Genomic DNA, 12,013 nt, shown 5'->3' with positions numbered 1-12,013 from the left:
CAGCCGTTAGCACATGATTCTCATTATGGGGACTTGATATGTTTAATGTGCTGCTGAGAATATAGCCCAGAAGAAGGGTATAGCTTTTATTTTGGAAAGAGCCATTTCTCTTTTCCAAAGATGAGTGATTTCTCAATCAGATAGATTTATTTATTTTTTATTATTTTGTTGTTTCAGCAACATTAAATTTAAAAACTGTACTTTTGAGTTAAAATATATATTTATAATTTTAATAAATGACAAATTAAAAAGGCATGAACATTTTTTTGTATAGAAAAAATATCAAACCGTGACACCAAAGTATTGAACCGAACTGTGAATTTTGTGTATCGTTGCACCCCTACTACTTATGTGTTGTTAAATTAGTTCATGTTTAATCTGATTAATGATTAAGCTGGTCTACCAAAATTAATCTAATTTTCTTTGGAGGTCCCTTGTGCCACCCCTTGTAAACGCCCCTGATGTCAGTGCGGTGGAGGTGTTTTATTTTGAAGGAATTGACAGGAAGCGTGACGGCTGTCTGGTAGACGCTGTGTGCGGGACGGTCGCTGTAGCGCATTCCAATGTGAGCAGAGATGTAACCGCTGTGCGGACTTTATGTTTCCCAGCCGTGTTCAGCCGCAATTTCAAGGAATAAAATGTCCAACTTGAAGGAGGCCAGCACTTGTCCTGACGGCTACAGGGCTTTAAGCGCGAGTGAGCTGAGGGAGCTTTTACAAAACGACGACAAAATGGATCAAATCATTCGCCTCAATGAGAAGGTAGGGATCCTCCGTGCTCCCCCCAAGAACCAAAGTGCCGAGAGTAATTTGCTCTGTGTTGGCGCTTCGTTAGCAGTACCTCCTATTTTTTAGCACAGTTTTTGGGGGTTTGTTTGTGGTCATTGCTGAATATTCTGCTGTTTGTGGTCCTCATATTTGGTGTGCGGTGTGTGAAACAGCCCAGCTTTCAGTGCACGGCTCATCGATTGTCTGCGTGGCGAGCGGTCGGATTTCCAATTCGTTCTCATTAAACTCCGCGCTATTAATATTTGCGGTGAATGATTAATTACTGAAGCGAATGTAAAACTCTGGGATATCTCTGTGTTTGGTTCGTACAAGTGGTTTATTTCAGTCTGTAAACCTTCTCACTGGACAGAAAGCTTCGTATCGTGGTCTTGAAGCCCCCCCACATACGCGCCGTCATGTGGCTTGAGTCCTCGCTCCGAATTCCCTTTGAGAAATCTCGCATTGCAGATTTTTTTCATTTGTATGTGGGGTTAAACTCGAAGTGGAAGATGACTTTAAGAGAAAAACTAAAGTAATTACATGCTATTAAGCTCGGCGATATTTTAATGTACATAACGTTACACATCCGAGTAAAATTCCCACTTTTAAAACTGGATATGCTTAATCTTTTCGCTCAAGAGACACAATTGTAAGTTAAGCGGCAGTACTTCATTAAAGAGTTGTGTTACTGCAGTAAACTGCATCTTGGTGTATTGCATTCAAGCCGAATTGAGGAGTGGTAGCCAATCTTTAGAAAACGCCCGAAGTCGTGTTTGTAGGTTTTTGTAAATTTGCGTGGAACCGTGGTAAATATAAATTGGACATTTTCTAAAGGGAGTAACCACTCTGCACTTTAGAGAGGCGCATTTCCAGGGGGGTTGCATGGTGATTTTTGTGGTGTCAAGCGACACCACATCTCTCTCTCTCTCTCTCTCTCTGACACTCACACACAGACGCACGCTCATACTCATCTTTCCATCACTTAGTTATGGTAAACCTCATGTACACCTAGCTAGCGCGTCTTATCTTACCCAAGCTTTCAAGAAATCCGCATATTCAACACAGTTTCGCACCAATTCCTGAAATACTCGTGACCTGTAATGTATTGACCTGTGTTTCTGAACATACATTTTCCAACATTATTTTTTAAGACATCTGATCAGTCTGGTATGCAATGATTTGTGTCCATCTACATGACATTAACATTTTCCCCTAAAGGTCAAAAAAGTCCACACTCGGAGGCTGGGTGGTTTGGTTGGTTTAGTGAATCATTTACAGCTCACATCAGAGACCACCATTTGAGTCCCACATGTCAGAGTTTAACACTATTAATATATGGAAAAATGAATTATCAAATAAAACATGCTTTTAATTCTCACTGAAAACTACTCTGTTAGGGTTAAAGACTTAAATAAAAATAAACTCTGTAGTTGTTACGGAACAGCTAAAACTGCTGTTACACTCCTTTGAAGTCCACTGCCTGGGGTGGATGCTTATTTGGTGCATTGTAATGTAAATTCACCATGGACAAAACACAGTTACCCTCTGAAGACAAAATTTTCATTGCTCTGACCCAAGCCAACCATTCGATGATTCACATGGCTATTAAAGCTGTTCAGTTTAGGCCTTACACACTAGTAACGTTTAGGATATCAAACCATCTAGGTTTAGAGATGACCAAGCTGCTCATTTTAGTTTAGAATATAAAAGAAACTGGATCTTAATGCCTAAACACACCTATCTCTTAGGTTTAACAGACTAAATACTACTCCTAGAGCTGGTCCCAAGCCCGGATAAATGGATAGGGTTACAAACATGCAGATTGTCAAAAATTAGATTTCTGTACCGGATTGAGGCCTGGGTTAACAACCGCTGGTGCTGCTGTCCAACAGGGTGCCAGTGGAAGCTGTGTTACTGTTGGCTGAAGACAAAGGAAGCGGAAATGGGGAAGCCGTGTTAGAAGGCAGCGAGAGAGATGGGGGTGAAAGTGGGGCTTTAACGGGAAAGAGCTGGCTCATGTGATGAAAGGTAGGTAGATTAGGGTTAGGTGCAGGGACCAGGTGTAAGGAAAGCAAGGTTTGGAGACTTGGTGGCGGAAGGCAGCTTGGTTTATTTTAGGGATTAAACACTAATCAGTTTAGTTTAGAAAAAGAGCATTGGTTGGGTTAAAGCCAGTGGTTGCCATGGAGAGTGTGCATCCATAGCCCAGTTGTTTGGGGTTTTTGTGTGTTTTTCTGTGAGATCAGGCTGATGCATTAGGATCTAATGAATCAGACACTTGCAGACAGATCTACACCAGTTGTAACCAGACGTCTTTTTCTTGGGCCCCATTCGGATGAGTTTTGCCTTGGGGTTGCTCAAACAGAAAAGGCTCTCAGTTGGGATTCAGCAGCTATAGAATTGCAGTGCTTTTTCACAGCCACGGGTAGAGTAACAACAACAGCGTGTTCACTGAAATGTAACCATTGTGGATTAGTCATCCTCAAACACTGCAAGTGTGCTTAAATCGATGGAGCTAAATAATTAAGAAATGCAATTATTTTGCATTTTGTTTGCAACCCTCTGCATTGTAGCAGCATAAAACACAGTATTACTGAGACAGAAGCATGAGAGTCACATCATTAGAAACGACCCTGGCTCTGTGTCGTAGATATAATTAAAACCTGGAGTTTTGAGCAAGTTGGTATAATGAAACTAGACTCGTGCAACAGGTCTTATTTCTGATGCGCTGTTAGACAGTTTGACTTTGGGAGGGCTCTATGAGAGTAGGGTCACTTTGGGAGCAGCCTCAAGTGGACATTAGAGGAACTGCTGTTCGGGGTATTTTTGGGGTTGGCTTGGTTTTTAAGCTCTGAACGTTGCTGCTTCACTGATGTATGGGATTAGTTAATAACAATAATAATGCGGAGCTTAAATTGGTTGAAAAAAAAAAAGAGCAGCTACCAGTCTACCAGTCAGGTTGACATCTGTGAGAGCCATTCATTCCTCTTTTGTTCCTGCTTTTGTTTTGTTGTGATACGTGTTTGAATACCAGCTGTGTAATGCATTACTGCAGGATGCTTAACAGTTTCTGACATATTCAGCAGGAATTAGAGCACCGATGTTGGTAGGTTGAACAAGACCCACGTGTGTCCGACTGTATGACATAAAGGAGAAACGACTGCAAAGATGTTCGGAGCGCACAGCTTGTGGGAACATCAGAAATCGCTCACACGATGTGACAACAACACAGCGACCCACTGGAAAGCTGATAAAATGTCAAAACATAAACTGTAGCCTACACATGCCGTAATCACTGCTTGCTGTTTCATTAACCCTTATCAGTGAGGAATGGTATCTGAATCACTCTTCAGACTAAATGTGGGGCGAAGGTGGTGTTTACGTGGAACCTGAGGGGTATGCTGCCAACATAGTTCAACAAAGCCAGGCTTTCTTTGCTTTAGCTGGCTCTAGCTGGACTTTCTGCTTCAGGGTCTGTGTACGCTCACATAAAAAGGGGTGTGTCATGCATCACATGACTCTTCTTCCTCAGAAAATGATCCCCGCGAGAGATGTTATCAGATTATGATGGTGATTTAAAAATCTGTAAAGAACATGAAAAATGTAACAGTGAAAAGCAACAACATAGAAAATGAGACAAGCTATTAATGCTGCAGAAGGTCATTAATCTGGTGATTTAGCACCCAGAGTGATAAAATAAACAAAGAAATCAAGTTTTCTATGTTAATGCTGATTTTTATCAGTGCTGCTGTTTTATTTCTAAGATGACAGCTGCACATTAGAGCTCTGAAACTTGGGACTGGACACATTTAAGCATTGAATGTTACTGTCTCATAACCTAATAGAGGAGTCATGGAAATAGCTTTTGTTTCCTGGCAGATCAAAGTGAAATTAATTTGAATGATTACACAGGTATTTTCACTGTGTGTCTATGTGTTCTTGTAGCTGCAGTTCAGAAGTGTAAAAGGGACCTCGCAGCAGATTAGAACCGACTATAAAGACTGTTCATACATTTTCTACATCACAAAATTAACACAAACACAATCCTGTGATAATGTTACGGATTTTGCATTTTATCCAGCGGGTTTACTCAGGTACAACTTAGCAGCTTGCACATATAAAACATATTTGCCCAGCAGATTATCCGTATTACACTTAAATCATGTTATAAATAAAAGAATCAGTAAAAAGCGTGACGCGTTCAGCCAAGACTTGCAATGCAACCTGCTCCTAACCAGGTTGGGTGTTCAGCACGAGTTGCCATGGTGATTTAGACACTTTCATGACACAGAACTTAAATAATCGAATCATTAAAAGAAAACAAACATAAATAATCAGTCTGACATTTTATTTTACTGCCATGCATCATCTGTTGAAGCCTTAAAGTGTGAACCTGAGCCAGTCTTTAGTGGTTAGTTCAGAGGAAACTGCTTAAACAAATTCTTTAGAGTCATATCTCAGTTAATGTAATATCTCAGCTGGTGTAAAGATTGTATAGAAGATTGTATAGAAACACATTTTAAGCCTGTCTTAGGGGTAGTTTGATCTGTCCAAATAATATAATGTTAAAGATATGGCATTGAGTCTTTATGGTCCCGTGCAAAGACTCAGAACACCTTTTCCCATTTACAGCAGTTATTTTAGTTATGCATGAGAAATGTTCACTTTAAACAAGAGGACACAGGATAAAAATACCACTCAGTCCCACATGAAATGGGATACCTGACCACTCTATTTATAATCAGCCACACAACAAGCTTCATGCTGTGTTGTATTTTCAGTTGCGCTTCATTACTTCATATTCGGATGTAGTTTTTTGGTGTCTGGAGATCTTTCCACTTTGCTGGGCTCTTTAATCTTGCAGACTGGTAAAAATCATCCTCGGAGGGGAAACCAGGTAGAGACAGACCTCACGTAACCGCTAAACTTCAGATCTAGGTCATCTTCCCAGTGATTCTGTGTGAACATGAGAATCACAACTAGCTGAAGACTTGGGGGAGGGGATGAGAGCGGTACATTAAACATGGGGGGTGGGTTTATGTCGTGGAAGCTGTCAAGTACTGAGCGCTGGCATCCAATAGATTCATTTACCTTCTTTGTCTTTGAGTAAAATTACTCAAAATTTGCTTGACAAAATTTCATGAAAATTGGTGAGGAGGTGGTGTTTGGGTGAAGGAGTAACCCATTACATTTTGGTGCAGACTGGATGACTTGCTCAAGGTGAACTGCTCTCCCTGAGAATCCTCCTAGTTCTTTGATGAGAGAAGGTTTGAATTTTAATCTCCATTTTGCCTTTTTAAAGGCTATTGAGGGTTTTCCTGGCTCAGAGTGGGCCTTCAGTGGAACGTCATTAAACTCGGGTGGTCTGCAGAGAGTCTGCATTGTTGTTCGACAGAAATCTTTGCATTTCCCCTTAAATCAAACCACAAATCCCACATGATAAAGTCTTAGTAAAGGAAAAGCTTCACTGTCAGTACATGAGTCAGAGGTTAAAAACAGAGGTGTACAATTGTATTTAAAAATTCAAACGCTTTAGAGCCCTCCTTTGTAAATAAAAGGAGGGCTTTTTAATATCTCGTGTACTTATCATTTACACATTCTTCAGGGTATTTTGGAGAGTGCTGCTAGTGCTGGTTTGAAAGCTTTATTGTTTAATCTAAAAGCTTAGTTTCAGCTCCTCTTCCTCAGAAAGTTGGTATGACGATAATGCTGCATTGCTGGTGTAGACCTCTAAAGTGCCATCAACCGCGAAGCATCAGTGTAGCTGCCACCATGTAGCTTCAAACTTCCATTTAACGCATTAATATAACTGAGAATTTTATTTTATTTTTTTATAAAATGCTTTTGTTGGGTGATAAAATCAGGACTTTAGCTATGATTTTACATGACTCTTAATGCCCATGCAGTCATCTGAGTAGGAGCGAGGCAGATAGATGTAACGTTATCCCCTTTATCTGTTTACACCAAACACACACTGGTTTCTCATTTGTTGAGGAGATGTTACTGTTGGGATTGAACCATAATTCACTGCATCATCACTTTTTGGGATACTGGGATACAATCCGGACCTGCACTGGGTATGGTTGGGTTAATGCTTGAACTGATGCTAGTACCTGGAATTCAATGCTAGTACCCTTTAGTATTTAGTATTTTATTTAAGTTCAGACCTCCCGCCCCCAGCCACCTCCTCCAGCTTTATCAGAGGGAATACTGAGGTGTTCCCCAGCCAGCTCAGAGATGTAATCTGACAGCCTGAAGAAGAAGATGCCAATGTTTCACTAGCTGCATCATGTTCATTCATGGATTCACTTTTCAGGCTGTGAAACGCAGTACACTCTTCACCTTTTGGTTAGATTTTGTTTGATCAGGTGTCTGATGTGCTGTCAAGACCAGCTTTGCAGTTTGTGTTACAAATTTTGCAGACGGCATCGTGTAACCTCGCGCAAGATTACTTTGGGGTTGCCGCAGCAACGATTGCAGTTTGTTTGTTCGTCAGCACGTTGCAGGAGTGACGTCACTAAAAGCAGTTTTTTTTTTTTTTGTTTTTTTTTTACGGTTTATTAAATGCATGACATTTGTGAAGTTAATGAATAAATGAGAAAATAACGGTGATTTTTAAAAAAAAAAAAATCAAGCAGCGTCATTTGATATTTTTCTCCTACATGTGGAGATTAGTACAGCTGCCTGCTGTGACCAAGAAGAAAAAAAAAAACGCCCGCTGTGAGATAAGTCAGAGTCAAAACAGTTTCATGCAAGACAGCCAAACAATGAGCTAGAAGAAGATATAAAGCTCTGAGAAGAGTGGGCGAAACTCGCAGTGGGTTCACAAAATCTGCAGGGGGGCGACGCCACATTACACACTGTCGTTTGATCCATTATTGTTTTTATAAAAATATTTTTCTATCTCGTTTATGAAAGTCTTCATAATCATACAAGCTGGCTCCGTGACAGGAGACTGTCAGCGCAACACTGCTTCCTTTCTTGCAGGTACATACTCGGTGTTGCGTGAAGAATTCTTTAATGGAAAAGACTTTTAAGGCCTTCAATTTCTTCACAGACTGAGTTGTTAAATTGGCGGCTTGAGCCTCGTTTAAGACAACAGGAACACCTTTTTTATTGCAGTTTACGTGGCAGAAGAAAACAACAATGCGTCGCCTCGTCTTCTCCAGTGCAGAGTTCCTGACTCTGAAGTGTCATTTGTCTTGGGCGGTAAACACCGCCAGCCTATGCATCGGAATACAGAAAGCACTCCCTCGCTGAAGACTGCAGCAGTTGTTGTTTGGTAAACTGGGCGGACCAGCCGAGGCAGGAAATGCGTCCGTTTGGATTCTTGTTTAAGGAAAGAAAGGAGCTTTATTGGAGTGTGAGTGTGAGTTGATCTGTATTATCTTTTGATTTCTGAGAATGAATGAAAAGAAGATCTGACATCCTGTTTTTCAGCAGCTCAGACAGTCATCCTTCTTTCGACCTCAGGGCAAATTCTGCAAATTTTTTTGAGACTCATCCATCCTTTTGATGACCCGGAAAATGCGAGACAGATGCACCGTGCAGCATGGACTCAATGCAGAGGGCTTCAGGCCCAAAGAGGCTGACCGCTGAAAGTGAGCAATTGAGCAAAAAGAAAGTGGCGGGAATGTGTGAAACTGACTCTTTTAACTTTGTGAAACTCACAAAGTGGCATTGTGTCTGTGTTTGAGACGCCAGCTGCTATTGCTGGGACCAGACTTAAAGGGAGTGGCTTTGATTTTAATAATTTATGGTGGTCTCATGCTCCAGTGACAATATCACATTTACCACTCCTCCTCCCCATTTACCCAGATCTTACTCCTTTATCAACATTACGGCTGCAAACAACAGCATTTTATAGTTATCACACTTGATGTTTTTTTGTTTTCTTTTAAACCTTGGCGTTAGCTTTCTTTTATGTTCCTCTTTCTTTACACAGCAGTTTTTGCTGGTAGCCATTCGTTGTGCTTGCGATTAGTGATAGTGTGAGTGGCTGATCCTCGCTTTTCCCTCATAGCACAAAGAAACTGTAGAGGAAGAAAAACAATATACACTGTTCAATTTAAAAAAACCCAGAAAAACATGAACATTAGAAAAATATCATGTTTTCTTTTTAATGAGAGACAGTGTAACAATATTGTGGTGAAATAATGAACATGTGACTGAAATGCATCACTTTAACTGTTTAGGAATTTGAGGCATTTTTATGCACCGGCCATCATTTTCAGGGACTCAGAAGTAGTCAGACTAATAACTGATAAGCAGCATCATGGCCACAGAAGACCAGTCCCCCCATTCTGTTAATTCATGACAAATTAAGTCGATTTCAGGAGCTGAAATTGCAACAGGAGCGCCAAAGGGATGTGAATATATGTGAAGGTGGCCATCAGGAGACTGAAGAGCCCAAATAATCTAGTTATTTAGAAGGAATCACAGAAGACAAAGTGGATGATCACAGAATTATTATTTAAATTTCTAAGAAAAAAACCTTCACAATATTTAGTGTGTTGTCAAGAACACTTGAGATAATAGGTGTATCATTTTTAAGGTCCACAATCAGTTTCTCTCACTGAAGTGTTAAAAACATCCTTCTAGTTAAATTTTTTGTCCACTTGCTTCTGAGCCTCTGAAAATGAGGCGCTATGTATAAAAATGTCTGTAATTCCTAATGCAGGTGATGCAGTTCTTTCTTGAATTACAGCACAAAGTCTGCAATTAGCGTTTTGATGGTTTATACACACCACAGTCAAAGTCGGAGGCAAAATTGCAAGAGATGTGTCATTGCCCAAATACTTTCACTGTTCTGTGCAGCACTGTGGCTGCACAGCTGTTCATGAGCCGGTTGTCACGAGAGTCTTTGCATGTACGAGGGAAAAATGTCAGCTAATTTAACACCAATTGTTTTTCTTTCCCCTCACAGTTTCAGGAGCTCCAGTTTGACAGGGAGATGCTGCTGACCTCTAACCGGAGTTTGGCCGAGGAGAGCCTCGCTCGGCGACCTCGCCTTAATAACGGCAAGCTCCAACTGGCGGAGAAATACCGGGAACTGTCCAACCTGGCAACCACATGCTGGGAAAAACAGAGTCAGCTTGGTAAGTTTGCCCCCACCGCCGAGGACACAAAGACGGGGAGGGGGGAAGGCCAGTTTTGGGTTTTTCTTTCTTTCTTTTTTTTTTTGGGTGGATGGGGTGCCAGCGCAGAATCACTGTCAAGACATAAGTCAAGACGAGTGTGGTTGTGATGACAGGGTCACTGGTTCAGAGTCCAAAACCGGGTGAGTAAATATGGGCTTTCTAAGTGAGAGTGCAGCACTGAATTTTTCATTTTTCTGATGATAGCCTCAGAGATTTCAAAAGGTTCAACCAAAAGAAAAAATTCCTCAAATCCAAAGGAAAGGTTTCATCCCAACCACTTAAGGTTTAAACTAATTACACACGATAACCCACAGCGGCTCCTCGTTGTCTCTTCCCCATGTGATTGCACTAAGAAACACACACTCGCTGTTGCACACTTTGAGACACAGAAAGCAAAACTAAATGTAAATCACGTTTGACTTGATGCGACACCCTCGCTGGTTCAGAGGATGAGATGATGGAAGTTTCACGTCGGGAGTGCAGCAACGCTTCAGAGTGTCAGCGAGACGAGCCTTCAACCACCTCGGCGTGACTGGAGTTCGGTCATGGGAACGAAATGGAGCATATCAAATGCCAGCAGGAAGCTTGCAGCAGTTGTCAAGGAATTTGTGGGGTGAAAGGGGCCTTGTCTTTGTTTAGGGAAGTCATGCTTTTGACGGCGCGGCAGCAGCAGAGGATGTCCTCTAAGCCATGCTCCTAAATTTTTAAGCCTCGTGAACGAGTTTAGACATTCCTCCAAGAACAGTTGATAAAATAAATCCTGCTGCATGAGTTTCCATAGGTAATGGCGGCTGCTGCTGCTTATTTGTAAACCTAATGTGTGAGTTTGTATGGATCAGGTCTAGTGCGTGGTTTCTGACACAGCTGCCGGCCAGCGGTTGAAGTTGGAACTTGGGTGGAATTTTCAACTTCCTGTCAATGTGTTCACGTTATTACACAGATGCTATCCCACCTCCCCTGCAAAGCAGGATGGGCGGGGGTCCGTACTTCCTCTCCAAAACATCTGATTCTCATTTGGTGCTGGAGGAGTGTGTGTGTGTGTGGGGGGGGGGGATGAATGAGGCGAATAATCGTAGCGGAGACAAACGTCGGAGTGGATCAAGGCAGACAGCTGTATTGTTTAATACATCCTGCAGTTTGGTGTAGGGAACGCTGGCCTGGGTGAGCTGTAGTTGTAGTCCCCGGGTGGAGCTGAGGCCTTGAGTGTTTCTGCTTCAGTTTCTCACAAATATTATTGGCATTGTTTTCCACTGCTGCCTTCTCCTGTTACACTAGAAACCAAGAGCTCTGACTTCCATGGGATGGAAACCCACTAAAAACATGAACATATTGTGGCTTGTTCAGAAATATTTGTTGAAGATGTTCTTTTATGACAACCATCAGGTTTCTAGAGAAAAGGAGGAACAACACTAATGAGCGGGGGGAAATAAATGAAGAGAAACTTGAGATCGCTGGAATGTGACACAAAAGAGGACTATGTTGCCAAAAGAGACTCCAAAGCTGGGATTAATGTTCGCAGATCACGCCAACTTAACTGCCTAACCAGACCAGTAAGATTTACTAGTTGGACCTCTTTAAACGGCAATATTTGTAAACATAAAAGTTACCTGTGTGTGTGACAGGTGTGGAGGTGAAAACTAATCTCTGGACCAGTCTCCAGTTGCACTGAAAACACAAATTAGCCCAAATAGAAACTAGTGTTGGTGTGACTTTGCACAAACTGGGTAGTGTTTAACTAGTAAACATTGACAAGGTACACAGTACTGATGGGGTACTTATAGATGGCTGCTCACACTCAATCAACAGCCCTGTTTCAAATTTAAAAGTAGTCACCATGAAAGAGAGGGAAAGAGAGAAATTACGGCTACTAGAGACCACTACTCTACATCATCCATTGGTTACTGAGGTCCCATTGTGCAGCCTCAAGCTGTTACTGTGTTAACATCATAGATCAAGTGTGCAGAGGGTCAGTTTACCACTGCCTTTTGTAGCCGGAGGAGTTGCCCCCTGCTGGTCAGTAGAAGTAATACAGCTTTAACCCCTTCATTTAACAAACAATTCAAGCCAAAGGAAACCACAAGGCTTGGTTAGGTTAACACATTTCTG

General features: G+C 41.6%; 1 protein-coding gene across 1 annotated transcript in view; it reads left to right on the top strand.

Annotated features, from left to right (window-relative positions):
* The first annotated feature begins 531 nt into the window (after window positions 1-531).
* Window positions 532-12,013, top strand: part of vps37d (VPS37D subunit of ESCRT-I) — a 49,123-nt gene continuing 37,641 nt past the window's right edge. Inside the window, exons 1-2 of the mRNA XM_085470972.1 lie at window positions 532-761; window positions 9,694-9,865. Coding sequence (XP_085327098.1) covers window positions 639-761; window positions 9,694-9,865 — 295 coding nt within the window. The 5' untranslated portion in view covers window positions 532-638. The remainder of the gene's footprint in view (window positions 762-9,693; window positions 9,866-12,013) is intronic.

Source organism: Copadichromis virginalis, linkage group LG10 (genome assembly GCF_057382275.1).
Source record: "Copadichromis virginalis isolate Kocher_CV1m ecotype Utaka linkage group LG10, C_Virginalis_male_GT1.1, whole genome shotgun sequence".
Lineage (NCBI taxonomy): Eukaryota > Metazoa > Chordata > Actinopteri > Cichliformes > Cichlidae > Copadichromis > Copadichromis virginalis.
Note: the sequence above shows the minus strand (reverse complement) of the source record. Positions and strands in the feature narration are given on the sequence as shown.